Consider the following 15209-nt stretch of genomic DNA (forward strand, 5'->3'; position numbering starts at 1 on the left):
GGGGGCAAGTTAACACGGCAGACAAAGCCCTGTGAGAGCTTTGGCATATATCCCAGTTAATTCCAGGCCTTGTGTGGGACCTTCTAGTTGTTATCAATGATGTTTGATATTTTCATATGCAGCCCTGAAGTGTAAGCTTTCAGATAAACACCATTTTGTCAAGACATATTTAGAATAGGCAAAACAACGTGTCTCGTCTAAACTTACAGAAACTGGCTTGGAGGTCTTTGTGGAGCTCCTGTCCTTCAGCTCAGCAGCCTTTCCCAGCAGAGAGTCCCTCTTCCCCGCAGATGAAACCGGCATCCCACTCAGCTTGGTCTCCAACTGGGAACTCTCACTCTAAAAGACAGATCAACCACAAAAAACAATGAGAACGGAGACAGCGATGGATGTAGCTCAAATCACAACACTGAAAAAGGTGAAAGCAACTCACTGAATATTGTCCACTGAGCTCATCAGGAACACTGACAACCTCAAAGCCAGGAAGAATGATTGGGGTCTTCTGCTTCACTTGGCTCAATACTGGCCTGTGTAAAGAAAGTGGCAACATTGATCTGATTACTGTAAGCCCACCTAAATTAATTGAATTTCTTCTATTGTTGCATTCCCACTGTAGCAGTATGTCATAATGATTTTATAGACAGACAAAAAGCCCCATATGACCTGAAGATTTTCACCTGATCTCATCGGGATAAGTGAGGCTGACTGAGTTGGCGAAGGTCGAGTTCCAGAACTGGACGACTGTAGTGCGGAGCTGCTTGTTCTTGTGAGGAAACAACACGCAAAGCAGAGGAGAAAGCAGAGCCAGGAGTTCATCGTTGTACGCCAAAGTAGAGCGGGTCTGCAGGCAGCCGAGGACCTCACAAGGAAGCTTCTCCAACTGCAGGATTCAGAGGCCAAACAAGTAGAGTTATTGCTTAAAATGCTTAAAAATAAGTGGTTAAAATCTGTGTACCCATTTAACAATCAACCCACCTTTCCCAGAAGTTGCGAGTTAAATTTGGGCGGCTCACTGGCTGCTTGTTTGTAGAAGAGGGTGAGAGGGTGAATCAGGGAAGTCAGGGCTTCTTTGACAGTGTTGGCAAGAACGAGGTTGGTGAAGAGGGCAGACAGGACGGTGACCAGGGCCAATCCTGTGGCTTCAGAGGAAGCCTCAGGGCCCTCCAGATAAACCTCTAGACATTGAACTAGCAGTGACTGGAAGGTGGACAGATTCCCCAGGACCTTATTCCTCTTTTTCATCCAGTTTACTGGAGTGTGAGGAGCTGAAAGAAACAAAGAGTGAAAAATGTGAATTATCCATTTAAACAAAGTATGAAGATTGAACAAGAGTAACTTATGTTCTTACACTTTAGTTTCTGCTGAAACTGAGGAGTGTAGGGCGAGAAGTCCACGCACTCGACCATGACATGGAGGAAACTGGCAACAGCATTTAACGTTGAAGGAACCTGAAGGATCAGATGTCAGGATCATTATGTCAAACCAGGGTTGTTGTCTAAACAAATCAAAACTACCATTTATTACAGCTGATTTGTTGTATTTTTTCCCCATCATGATGTCTAGATGAGGGTCTTAGGATAGAGGGTGTTGTACGTTGAGACAAATAAAAATTACTTGATGAGGTAAAATTTCAAATGCCAGTTTTTTGTTTATTTGAACCAAAAATGTGTTTACCTCCATACGTCGATTCAATTGTGGGAACAGTTTTCCTGATGACTGTACAGTAGCAACCATCACAATCCTCAAACTTTATTCCCCCCCCCCCCATAGTAGTTGAATTATTTCAGGTTGGCAGACCATTTGTTTTGTATGACCTTTAGACATTTACACATCACTGTGGGTTGTTCTTTTCCATGATGACAGTTTTCCTCTCCTCTACTCACTATTAGTGCGTCTCTGTCTATTGCAGCCGTCATCTTTGTACAGAGCTCCTCACAGCAGATGTTCTCCTCAGCTGTGACCACCAGCGCAGAACACCGAGCAAACACTTTGTACAGCTTTGACCACGAAGACAGCATCGACTTCTGGGCCGCCTGAAAAACACACGGGGGATCAGAATCAGGTCATTCCCTTTGCTCAAAGTAAAATTAGGATTTTGGACCAGTGTGGCTGCTTCATGGTCTTCAAGAGCAAACAGTTAAGAGGATGATGTAGGTAAAATAAAATCTTAAAATAAACAAACAGACCTGCTGTAGTGGTGCGCCACGTAGTAGGTGTGTAACTGGGAACAACAAGGCAGAGTGTATGGCACTAAAGTTGTGCTCCAGAGCGTCCCCTTGGTTGACTTCATTTGACTGTAAAACAAAAAGTTTAAGGTTACTGGTGTGAGATTAAATTAATTTAGTGCTCTGCTGCCACGATCACTTAAAGCTTTTAGAGGAAAAACAGTAAGTAGCTGTGATCGCTTCTCCTACAATAAACAGCGATCAGAATTTTCTTCTCATCTTCCCAGAAAATGACAGGTGCAAATGTTATTTCTAACTTAAATCACATTAAAAATCACATTTATTAGTTACCAATTACAGTTTATAATTTGTGCAAATGTTTGCGCCTTTTTATATACGGTCTTTTGTTTTGCGGTGAAAGAACAGACTGAAGATGTCGTAAACTGATGAAAATAAGTTTATTTAACTCACAGCAGCTCCGCTTACTAGGTTTGCTGTCGGTATACTACTAATTTAAACTGCTGCCGTTTGTTTGTGCTGCTCAGTAGTATACTCAGTGCATTGCACATTAGAAGCGGGGTTGAGTGGGTTTATTTTGTGCAAATAGATCTCCTATATTTGTTTCAAATTGTAACCCCAATTTCAAGGCTGCCCTTGTCCCTACTAACCTCTTCATAACTCGGCCATCAGTTGCTGCTCAAGGTTTATATCTCCCACCCTGATCCACCAAAAAAGAAGCCTTGATTGGCCATGATACCAAACAGGCCTGAATAAGACTAAAATCTAAACTAAAACTTGATATTAGGCATTCCTCCACCATGATATTTTCTTTTTTAAAATATAGCCATTAATGGCAACGTTATCAGTCCCACTGCTTCTCTGCCCACCTGTGTGATTGTGTCGGTAAGCGGGCTGACCATCACACTCCACATCATCCACAGCCGCTCCTTGTTCTGCACGGACCCAGCGCTGCGTCTGATGGCCCCCAGCACCGCCTCCGCGAACGCAAGAGGGGAAGTGGGTCCGGACAAACCGCAGCCCACCAGCGTTTGAAGGCACTGAAAAAACCTACCGACAGAAAGACATCAAGCAACACTCCTATAGGATTTAAAGTAATATAAAGAGTATGTACTACATTCTTAAAAGTTCTCAATTTTTAGGGGCAATTTTTATTATTATTATTTTTTAAACAAAATGTTTGCTTGGTTTTTATTTAGAAAAAAAACAAACAAAAAAAAAAAAAAACACACATTAGTAATTTAATTCAAACTTGCCAGTTTGGCTTCAGGTCTGAAGCAATGATGATGCATTTATCATAACCATTTAATGAATGACTCACCTGTCAGACCATGAGGCTTCAAGTCTGCATGTAGCCTTTTCAGACAGACAAACTGCTTAAAAATGCAACCATGGATGTTGCAAACTACAGATGTGAGGACAGATTAAACAGCCATCTAAAGTAAATAAATAGTAGACCCACCTCTCGTCCTCTATGTAGGCTGAGAGCATGCTGCTGTTGTAGAGGAGCAGAATGAGGAACAGAGCAGGCGTCCCCTAAAAAATTAGATACAGTTTAACCAATCCTTTAAGAGCATTACCATGAACACTGAATACTGGCTACAGTGGACCAAGAAGCACTCACATTTAGCACATCCATTTTGCCCACTTGATAGGAGGCAGAGCCAAGAACTCTCTGTGGAAGACCTTTCACTGTGGCCTCAAACAGAATCTGGAGTGAAAGATTTTTGGTATTTGGATTTAAGCCATTTAACACAGATCAACTTTTAAAAACCGCAACACAACAATACAATTCAACAATATTTAAATATTTCACAATCAGGTTAAAAGCAGCTGGTCGAGGAGTCTGAGAGTCACTGAAATGGTAAATTTAACTGTCAGCAAAAAAGGTGAAACAAAAATTTATTTTACTTGTAAAAAAGAATCTGTCCTTTGTCCAAATTAAAAAAATGTCAGTCATTGAACAGAGGCTAAACAAAATTACTTTTGAGAGGCAGGTTTTGAAAAGGCTCCAATTTTAATAATGCATTACAGACAGACTAATTACTACCCGTTAGTAATGTGTTCAAAATGCTTGTTCTAAAGTTCTATAATCCTCAAAATACATTTCTAACTAATTTCTAGACAGCCCTGTGTTTTCACCAACTAAAATATGACATTTAAATGGAGGTACAATATATGAAAAAAATTCACACATTTATTCTATGTGTACCTACAGTAAGTAAGGTAAATGAATGATGAGGCAGAGTACACAACAGTACATGATCTCCGTCTTACCAGGACTTTATTTGCAGGCACAGCTTCTGAGGTGACGATGCTCTGCAGAACCTGGAGCATCATGGTCAGTACCTCACAGCCCTGGCGATCCTTTTTACTGCCTACTGACAGCCAGGGAAGAGATTCATCACAAAATCACATCAGCAGAACGCCAAATGCAAACTAATTATGCTCTAATCTTTTTAGGCTTAGCATGAGAGTTGGAAATGTGTCTAATTTCAGAGAAGAGGGTCATCATTGGGGACAGACCCCTCAGTGCGTTTCTCTCTTCACAGCAGTCCGGACCACAAGGGCCTGAACGCTCCGACTTAAACTGATGACAGTGAGAGTGGGTCGGGCAGGAGACGAGGATGAGGTCTTGCTGGTCCTCCTCCCACATGACAGAGACCAGACCCAATCAGAGTGCTCTATGTGGCGCTACAAGGCGGAAACCACAACTTTAAGATTCCACCATGAAGAGCAGCGGCCACAATAACAGTTGAAATGGTTATCTAGATCAGTGGTTCTCAAACTTTCTCACATCAAGGATGTTTTGGGAATGGGTTTGTGGCAAATGTCACTTTGAGAACCACTGATCTAGATAACATCATAATATCATTCATTGCTACCATTTCTATTTGTCCCTTCATTTCATATCTGGAATTAGCAAGTAATCATGGTTTGTCTTGTCAGTTTGCAAACATGTATCATTGTGGTAATACAAAAGCATCCCAATAAATAAACACCCTGCAAAGTACTTCTGGCATCACTGGCTTCTTGTAAAACATTATAGTACATTCACAGCATTTCATAAGTCAGTAGACAGGCAAAAATCACTCAATCACAAAAAACTACTTTGTTTACTGCCCGACAGAAGTAGAAAATGCTAACAAAATGAGTAAACGTGGAGTAGCTCTCAGCTTTTTTTTTTAAATTTAGTTTTCTGATGACAAACATTTTCAAAACCATGTTGCAAACGTAAATGAGGAGTTCGATTCTACAGCTACTTTTGGAGTTATAATTTGCTGCTTAAAAGGTGTATTATTCCATAATAGTGCACTTTTAGTGGATGGGCTGGAGAGCAGGTAAGATTGTTCATATTTAATGAAAAGATGGGTTATGAGCATTAATCAGCATTTCTTTGGTAGTGTTCTCCACATGTAAACAATTCAGATTTTTTGCCAATCAGGAGGACTTAACACCCAAGTACTTACCAGACTCTATAGTTAAGTTGACAGACTGGACAAGGCCGTTCCATATGACAGCCAGAAGAGGATCTGTAGGAGGAGCAGGAGAAATGGAACCGTAACACAAGACAGCAGGTTTTGGGTTGAAGCTGCAGGAAATCTGAGAATGTGCATTGCATAACTTTGTTACAGTAAAACCTGATGTTCATTCCAACACAGTGAGCTCTGGCCTAACAAATGCAGGGTCGTTGAGCCAAAAGGTCGAACGTGGCTCAGTTTCTGCCATAATGCAACATCATTCAGCAGGGCACCGCGTTGGCTAATCACATATATTGTAGGAGAAAAACAAAAAAAAGACACCGATACAGCATAGTATCGTGATATTTGCCATGGCAATACAGTATCGATACACGGATGCCAAGTATCGATATTTTATTATATAAATTGCAGATGGAAGTTTTAACTTTTTTGTACTAGAATAATAAAATCTATTGCTTTTTTAGTCCACTAGAAAACTTAACAGGACCTTATAGAGGACTGACAAACAGAGAAATGTATCTTTGTCAACATCTGTTTATCTAAAAAGTTTGACTTTAGGGACCTAATTGGAAGTTGGAAAGAGGTAATAAATTGCAATATATCTCAATAAAATCGAATCGCAACATAAATATCGTGATAATATCGTTTCGTGGGGCCTCTGGTGATTCCCACCCCTAATATATTCAAGCCCCATTCATGGTGGATTACTTCACAACATGAACTACCGTTTACCTCACGATCATCGTGATCAAATCCTCTGAGTATTACAAACTAGAGACCTACGTGGGACTGTTTCCTTGATCCAGCCAATTTTGTAACCATACCTCCCTCTCCCGCAACATATGTATCCACACAATCATTGTGACATGCAGAGTAAAAAATAAATAAATAAAAGGACAGATGTTTGGGCTATGCTCAACGTTCAGAATAACCGACCTAAATCATTGCATTCATTTTTGTCATTAACAACGGAAGCCAGCGAGGATGTGCAGTGAGTAAACCCCACTCCTCGACACTGACGACCAACGCTAGGGCCATGGGGTTTTGCCTCCTCATCAATATGGGCTCCAACAGGGACTTCCTGGGTCATATTTCATTGTCTCAAAAGGATCCTGAAACAACATTCCCTACTAACAAAGCCCCCTGCAGTGTTTTAACACAAGGCTGATGTTGTTCTGAAGGCCATCTAAGAATTTATGTTACTGCAGAAAGCCAACGACAACCAGGTTACTTTAGGACACATAAAAGCACTTTGTTTAACTTAATCCAATGCCATACCTCTAAATACGTGCTATACCTCTAACACGGTTATCAGTCAATAAACAAAGAACAGCTGCTTCCATTTTTGTGAATTGATAAATGGCCAGCTACAGTTTCTGAAGTACTTGACAACAAAACAGGCTTCATTTAACTCTGATGACAAGGAGACGCCATTCCATTTAACTCTTAGACTCCTAAGAGAATGAAAGTCATATTTACATGAGAGCTTTACTTGAATGAGATGATTTTAATTCCCCACTGACTGTGACATCTACCTGGAGCGTCTTTGCCGATGCTGATGAATCCATCTCTGATGTTAGAGGTGAGCACAGCAGCATGTTTAGTAAAAGAGGATGCACCAGAGAGGAGAGGGTGGTTCAAGGGCTCTGGAAATAAGAGAAACATGAGGTGAGCTATAACATGCCAAAACACATTATAATTAAACTGCAGTTTGTTTTTTTACCGACCCAACACGCACACTATAGTGGTTGAACAGCTGATCTATCAGAACCTAGCATGAGACTGAATGTGTATTTGTTTTCACTTCATTACAGAGTCTGACATTGTGTTCTGACATCGTATTTTGCCCAGTGGCAACTGAAGAGTCAGTCAACTAGCAATCTCCACAGCTGCCTCATCCATGCTTGTCACATTTTTTCTGGCTCAGGAAGATTGTGCCATTCTTAATCCTGCTTATTAAAGCATAAAATTGAGATGTGGACATCAATTCAGACGTCTAAAAAAAAAAAAACAAAAAAAAAAAAACAAAAAAAAAGCGCAATGATCCAAGTAAGACAGGCAGGCAATAACAGGTTATTCCCTACTTTGCTGCTCTAGCTTTCTCAGGCAACCCTGTATGACATCATCTACAACACTACTCCTGCTCTGCAAGGTATTATAACCTGCTGTACATAGAGCACATCACATTCAGGTGGTGTATTCTGACAAGTTTTGTCTCTGCGAGTCCATTAAAGACACCCTGTGGATTTTTTTGAAAACAAAAGTTATGTTTTGTATTTCTCATCCAAAAGCACTGTATGGATCCTTGAACTCTGCCAAACACACTGACTTCCTTCTTCAGCAAACATTTTCTAATATTTTAAAATTCAGCATCATTAACATCCATGTTTACTTTCTAGCTGTCTTCTTGCTTGCCATCATTTGTGCATCACTACCTTTTCTTGGTGCGTTACCACCACAAACTATTGATGTCTTATAAAAACTCCACAAGATATTAATAAAACCCAGTAGGATTTTCAGTCGAGGCTCAAGTACACCCTATTTATAAGCAACATGTATAAGATCCCCTTGTGCCAGAGCAGGTCAGTGCAAATGTCTGAACGGCTGCAATCATGTCTAAGAAGCTAGGTGGTGGGGGTACGTTGCTCTGACTCTCACCAAGACTCAGGTTGAGTTTGTTCTTTGATGCTGCAGCAATAACCTCTGGTCCCAAAAAATAGTGAAGCAACATCTCCAGGCCCAGCAGCTGGATGGAGGGGAAGGTGGAGGGGATCTGGACGCTGGAGTTCAGGCTCATCCGAGGCGTGCTGGCTGGGCTGTTGAAGCCTGAAGTGCCTGCAATAGGGAGGAAGGAAAAAAAATTCTCAATCTATGTCCTTCCTCACTGAGATGCAACTTCAGTCTTTGGTCTAGTGGATCATATACTGAAGAGGATTGATTAGCCCAGGTAGAGGGCAGTGGATGGTTAAACATACCAGTCTTGGGTGTGCCCGGTGCAACAGCACCATTCTGACCGACAGCCCTAGAAGGGGTGCCTGGGACTGAAGAGGAGTCAGATCCAATAGTGCACTGGAGCAGGGGTACAGAAACCTGGAGAGACAAAAACTGTTCACTCACACTACAATGTTTTACCCTGCAGTACATCATTACTTAGTACTTTGTATCTAACCTATATTTCTCCCGTCATAAACAAGCTGTGGGCTTCATGGGGTCAAATGTGACACTTTTAAATCCTTAGGATTTTAATACCATTTTAACATCAGAAACAAGACACACTGCAAATGTGTGCATATTAAGACTGAACACGCTGCTTTCACTACCTCCCCCAAACAAAGCCGTCTCTCCCGACTTTTTAAACGTTCAACACCACCAGCTGAAATAAAAAATTAAAGCAAGTAAATCCCGACTTTTAAACTACTGTTTTTCTGTACATGTAGCCTGTTTATAAGTGCAATTCAGTATTTTTACAAAATGTTACGTCAACACCACTCTCTCCCGATGAGTCCAAGCATCAGTGACAGTAGCTGCTGGAGTTTCTTTCCGCGATTTTCATGTTGCTGTGCTGCTTCAATAAATTAAATGTAGAATTGTTCGCGGTTGAAAGCTTTTTGCTGGTCGCACAGAGTTTACAACAGACTTAGACTGTGACAGAATAATGGCAGTAGCTACTTACAGCTGTGGAGAGAATGCCTATCTCCCTCATTCTCCAGTCTTCCTTTAGTTTTTGTATCTCAGCGGACATGAACAACAAACTCCGGTGCCACTGACCTGCTGCGAATTCACGTTAAGCATGGTGCGTTCAGTAACGCAATAACGCGTTACTTTGATTAGTAACTGTAATAATGTTACTTAGGACTCCTCCGTGTGGTGACATGGGACAGCAGCTCCCTCATGTACAGAGGGGCTACAAGCATATAAAACAGTACTTAAGATAATGGCCATAAGGTGGGATCTTTGTCTTGTTTTTGCTTATGCAGACTGGCTGGGACTGGTGAGATGTTGCAATAGTTGAGAGAGAAAGAGGGGCATGTCTAACCTGATCAAAGTTGGGTGACAGGTTGGGCCCAAGTTGCACCACCAGGTACCACCAGACCTCCACCTTGGTGAGCAGCAGAGCCTCTGTCCTGACATGGATGGATGTGAGGGGCTGCATCAGGAGCTTCATACGTTTGCTACTGCAGAGGATGTCTTCAGGAGAGACATGTATGAAATTAAACTCAGCCGTGGTGAGTTCAGAAACAGGAGCAAAAGCAACTGGGGCTAGAGAGTCGAAGGCTCACCTGGATTCAGGGCAAAGTTATCTATGAGGCTCTTCCAGGCAATGAAGGCAATCTTCTTGATGGTAGGAGAAGAGCTGCGGAAACCAAGTTCCTCCAAATGCAGCAGAGAATTGATGAAGGGGCCTCCTCTGTGCAGTAACTGCGTATGAAATTACTTATGAGATATGGATATTTACATCTGATAGTCGGCAGTTCCTCATGCTTGGGAAACCTCACACAGGGAACATCGCAGTCTGGACTAAAGCTTATCTTCATCTTTTCAAATCGGGTTGCAGATCAAGTCGACTCCAATGTGCCTCACTACAAATTCCAATTCCTTATGGACACTACATTACTGTTCTTCAATATGGACCACACGATCAGTCCTCCATTCATCTACTAATAACATGCTGACACACACACACACACACACACACACACACACTTTACCTTTCCGAGCAATTTCACAAATAAGGGCCAGAGCTTCAGGACATTAGTTTCATTCTTGGACATGAAAAGCTTCTGGAGCTCTGGTATCAGTTTCTGTGAAGACAAAGAGGCACACCAGCAATGTTATTTACACTGCTCAATTCCTTTATCGTCAAGGCAGGTGTTCAATACGAGGAAGGCTGGCACTTAGTGCTGCATGTGAATCGTGCATATTTAATTAAACAAGATCAGGGGCTGAATGTTTCCAGTACTTTTGTGCAGGGCTTTTCCCCTTACTACTACTGAAGAACTGTTACTGACACACAGATACTCACTGAGGACATCATTGGTTCGATGATGGCAGCCACGTCCATCTGTTTTTCCAGGAGAAGAGGCATGCCCATCTCCACGGCTGCTGCGGCCCGTAGACGCACCTTAGAGGCAGAGTGGACCACCAGCGGAATGACGAGCTTCGCCCACCGCACCGCTCCATCCCCCATCTGGGCCGGTACTTGCTCCACCATCCTATAAATACCAGGAGAAATTAGATGCACTTAGATGTGCACTTGCAATCAACACAAATAGACTAGAATGATAAATTACGCTAAACGGCATGTTGTTTCAGCCTGGACATCCCAATATAAACATGTACAGTTGTTATAATGCTGATGCAATGTTATAAAAGAACTTAAGCCCACCATGCTACACTAAAAAAATAATTTACAAACTAAACTTTCCAGCAATGCCATCTACCGTTACAGTTGCTGGTATTCTGCCTTCCTCACCAAATTGTACCATCCTGATCTGGTTCACTACAATGATATGCAATTTGCCATCTGCCTGAATCCTTGTGACTGCAGCAGGTATTGAATAGAACTGTAAAAAGGTAAAATCAAACAACTGGTGAAGTTTATCTAATATCAGATAAATTGATGCCTAAAATTTTTCAGAATTAAGAGACAGATGTTAAAACTACAGCTAATGACAGAAGAAACAAACTTTAGCTAACACACCTACATTCACGTGTAAACAGAAATGCAGCCCATCACTGCCAAACTCATTAATAGATCTTGCAGTACAGAAAAGACAAAACTAGACAACTAAACCTAAGTTATGAATGTTTTCTGATGCTCTTCAGGCAATGTTCACATCCATGAGTAAAAAGGCCTGTATTTTCAACTCAATGTCATATGTGAACATTCATATAATACACATGCTCGTAAGACGCAGAATGATCCTGAATGCTATCATGTATTACAGGCAAATACATACATCTCAATGGCAAATTGACATAGTATATCAGATTTGTACTGTTATGCGAATTTATAGTCACCCAAGATCTGCTTCATGTCCTGTTTGCAGATAGAAATAATCCCACGCATCAAAGAATTAATATGACATGATGTTTTTTTACCTAATGACAACATTCAAGGCCTCATGCTCCATCACCGCAGACTGGACATCCTCTCTACTCCACACACTCTCCAGCGCACCCAGTATAGACGACACCTGAGAGAGTGAAGCAAAGTCGATCAACACACCACCATCATGACACCTCTTAAAAACCACCACTGCCCAGTCATATTTCTCAGGATTCAAATGTCTGCTGATGCTCACTTTTTTGGCAACCACATGTGGAGGAAAGTTCTGTTTTGAGATGACCCATAATGCTCTGGTGCATGTGTTCTTGTCTGTTGATTTCATCACCAAGGAGCAAAGTGCGGATAGTAATTCCTCTGCAAAGGTTTCTGGAAGACAAGACAATAATCACCCTCAACCGCAATTACATTCCCATAGAATTTTATCCATTCACATCTGAAATAATTTACTTATTTTATACAACAGTAACATACCAGACACTCCAGAGGCGACGTGAGAATGGTACAAACAAAAGCCTAAAGCTTGTAAGGCAGCTTGGCTCAGCTCTGCATTTGGACTGGTTATGTGAGCCTGGAAACACCATGAGACAACAGAATAGTAGATATCAAGAGCTTTAATATAAATATGTTGAGTTCCTCCAGCTTTATATGTAATAATGAGGCACAAAAGACTCACCAAGGTGGCTTTACCCAAACGAGAAAAGTGCTTTTCAATGGCAGGGAGAAACTGGCGGCCTTCTTCTCCGCTGAGACGACTGGACAGGACAAAGAAATAAATTGTTTCTTACTCATATTCTAGTTGTAACTGAGACACTCTGTCACAACACATCGCCTGAGATATCAGGAGGATAGTCAAAGACGAGCACTAGTAACGTACTTGGCGATGGTGAGGTAGGCGTCTGTCTGCTCTGACTGCCCAGCTGTGCTGTCCTCCAAAGACTCCATCAGTGGGAGGAGACTAGAACTGCTCGGAGGGTCCACCGTCGCCATCATTATTACGCACCTCCTCAAGGCCTTAAAAAATTAAAATAAAGGAAGGGAGACACGCTGAATGCAAGAGGAGATTAGAAAAAGTGACAACAGAAGCCATGTTGGCAAATAGGGAGAAAGAGCAGAGTCTGAACAAGGTCATTCTCAATAGAAACAAAGTGTGTCTTAATACAATCCTCACATGCTACTGTTTGCATAAGTCTTTAGAAACACTGTTGTAATTATCCCTGCTTTAAATGAAGTGATCTCTTTCTAGAGGGACTACTGTACATTGTGAAAAATGCATTATAAAGCTCATCTGAGTGAATATGAAGCTGCAGCATTCGGAGTCAGCCATGGGAGTCTTAAGTCAGTAAGGTCACAATAACATTTTCAAGATGCAGAGTGAGTGTGGCATTAACATAGACTCGAAAACTATTCTAAAAAGTCCTTTAAACTGCTCTTTAAAAATCTGATAAGCTGTTAGATGTCATGGACTGCTTCATAGCTTTTTACATAATGAATAGGAATAAGCAGGGCATACCTCACTGAGATGTACGTAAAGCTGCGTTGACCCTCCACTCTATCCAGAGCTGTAGAGAATGGGATAAATAAAGACAAAGGTTATGACAAATGTGTGTGAGCACATGTTAGGACTAGGTGCCAATGCAAGCGCTCAGAGTGACACTGCTGGATGCTACCAGAGGCCAAAAGTCCCGTTTAGCAACTTCCTCTCGGGCACCCGGAGGAACCAAAACAAAGTCTGTCAGTGTCCTGCTGTAAATAACACCCTGTGACCTTATTAAACACACTCGACACGTCTTAAAGTCCGAAATGTAACTACTCTGGGACCAAACCATTAAATGCATCTTGTTAGAAAACGCTGAACCATGCGTGGGAATAGCACGCAGCCTGCTAACGTTCACTAGCACAAACAGATTAGCAGCGCTAGCAGGCTGCACGTCGAGCAAAGTTTCGTGCTCGCACAAGTGGACCCCGCGGCTGCTGCACACAGCGGTGACACCGCCTCACCTGGCGGCTCACCTGTCCGCGGCATGCGGCTTTATTTAGACTCGTCGACAAGCACATAAACAACCCTAACGAACAAATATTTACACTTGTTTGACACAAACACACACCGTGACTGCTTACCTCCGAGTTCAGGACGAAATGCAGGACGCAGAAATGACACAAACACACCATGAAGACCAGCGCACACACCGACCGTCTTCTTCACTTTGTGGTGTTTGTAACTCTGCACCCCAGTATTTATATGTTTAATATTTTAGCTTCCTTCTTCTCTTGTGCTGCTGCTGCTGCCCCGCGAAATTGCTGGCGCCAAACCACCACGCAGACGTACAAAATGACGTTTGATCCGGCGTACGTCACGCATAGTACCGCCCATTCAGCCTTATAAGTAAAACAAGCAAGCTGACTGTCTATGATATTTCCAATAAAAGGTATAACCATTATAATAAATAATATATAACAATAATAACAACAAGGCAAATCATAGTGCTTTACCCACAAGCTCAAAATTACATCCTCAAATATCTTTTTTCGTCCAACAAACGACCCCATAACCCCAAATATATTTAGTTTACATAAAACAAAGAAATAAATCCTCACATTTGATAGACTGCAACCAGATAACATGTGATGTTTTTGATTAAAAAAATGAAAGATCTCTGTAAATTAATTAATTAATCCTTGCAGCCCTACAGACTTAAATCATCTCTGATAATTGGAGTGTAATTTCATACTAAAATATGGGTTCAGACTGTGTCAATTAGAAATGAAATGCTTCTTATTAGTATTTTTTATAAATTAGGATCTGTGACTTCTTTTATCAGAGCTCTTGCTGTAGAGGATAAGGGTTTGGCTGCAGAGGAGGAACCATCTTCAACTGAATCAAAAAAGTCTCCTCCAACTATGAGCTCAGTGGGGAAAAACATAAACTTTGGACATTATATTTTCAGCATGGTTATTTGCTCATCTGCCAGGAGACCTCTAATGTATCCGCCCCTTTGTTTTTCATTACACGTTCAGGATACAAGATGACTTACTAAAATTACTACTCCTCAGGCCTGTGAAATAAATAATAATAATAATAATCCTTATTTGTAGAGCACTTTTCAAAAACAAGTTACAAAGTGCTTTAACAAGTGTAAAGAATAATACAAAAAAGATAAGAGCATGAAAATTTAATATAAAATTAGTAAAATACAATAAAATAAAAGGGATAAAATAAAGTCAAATAAGATCGGGAAAGGCTCTCCTATAAAAGTATGTTTTAAGAAGGGACTTAAAAGAGTTCACCGACTCAGCCGACCTGATTTCCTCGGGCAGGCTGTTCCAGAGCCTCGGGGCCCTGACAGAAAACGCTCTGTCCCCTTTAGTTTTCAGTCGAGACTCTGGAACAGACAACAGACCTCTGCCCGAGGATCTCAAGGTACGTGCTGGTGCGTATGGGACTAAAAGGTCAGAAATATAACAAGGCGAGAGGCC

The 15209-nt window shown here is 41.5% G+C and overlaps 1 protein-coding gene across 6 annotated transcripts in view; it reads right to left on the reverse strand.

Annotated features, from left to right (window-relative positions):
* The window catches only part of rif1 (replication timing regulatory factor 1), a 24802-nt gene extending 10767 nt beyond the window's left edge, over positions 1-14035 (reverse strand). For 4 of the 6 annotated variants that reach the window (XM_046053476.1, XM_046053474.1, XM_046053477.1 and 1 more), the window contains exons 1-26: positions 13854-14035; positions 13246-13294; positions 12610-12746; positions 12409-12487; positions 12207-12303; positions 11971-12101; positions 11768-11862; positions 10689-10878; positions 10375-10467; positions 9946-10084; positions 9702-9853; positions 8641-8755; positions 8324-8500; positions 7201-7311; positions 5654-5716; positions 4461-4564; positions 3808-3894; positions 3646-3719; positions 3053-3233; positions 2187-2294; positions 1884-2033; positions 1349-1448; positions 976-1265; positions 678-880; positions 434-527; positions 208-339 (exon numbers count right to left, since the gene is read on the reverse strand). In XM_046053476.1, the coding sequence (XP_045909432.1) occupies positions 208-339; positions 434-527; positions 678-880; positions 976-1265; positions 1349-1448; positions 1884-2033; positions 2187-2294; positions 3053-3233; positions 3646-3719; positions 3808-3894; positions 4461-4564; positions 5654-5716; positions 7201-7311; positions 8324-8500; positions 8641-8755; positions 9702-9853; positions 9946-10084; positions 10375-10467; positions 10689-10878; positions 11768-11862; positions 11971-12101; positions 12207-12303; positions 12409-12487; positions 12610-12725 (3081 nt within the window). In that variant the 5' untranslated portion in view covers positions 12726-12746; positions 13246-13294; positions 13854-14035. Of the gene's footprint in view, positions 1-207; positions 340-433; positions 528-677; positions 881-975; positions 1266-1348; positions 1449-1883; positions 2034-2186; positions 2295-3052; positions 3234-3645; positions 3720-3807; positions 3895-4460; positions 4565-4709; positions 4886-5653; positions 5717-7200; positions 7312-8323; positions 8501-8640; positions 8756-9701; positions 9854-9945; positions 10085-10374; positions 10468-10688; positions 10879-11767; positions 11863-11970; positions 12102-12206; positions 12304-12408; positions 12488-12609; positions 12747-13245; positions 13295-13853 lie in introns of those variants that run through there. The other 2 variants (XM_046053473.1, XM_046053478.1) reach the window with 2 other exon arrangements.
* Positions 14036-15209: the final 1174 nt, after the last annotated feature.

This window comes from Micropterus dolomieu, linkage group LG07 (assembly GCF_021292245.1).
Source record: "Micropterus dolomieu isolate WLL.071019.BEF.003 ecotype Adirondacks linkage group LG07, ASM2129224v1, whole genome shotgun sequence".
In the NCBI taxonomy this organism is placed as follows: Eukaryota; Metazoa; Chordata; class Actinopteri; order Centrarchiformes; family Centrarchidae; genus Micropterus; species Micropterus dolomieu.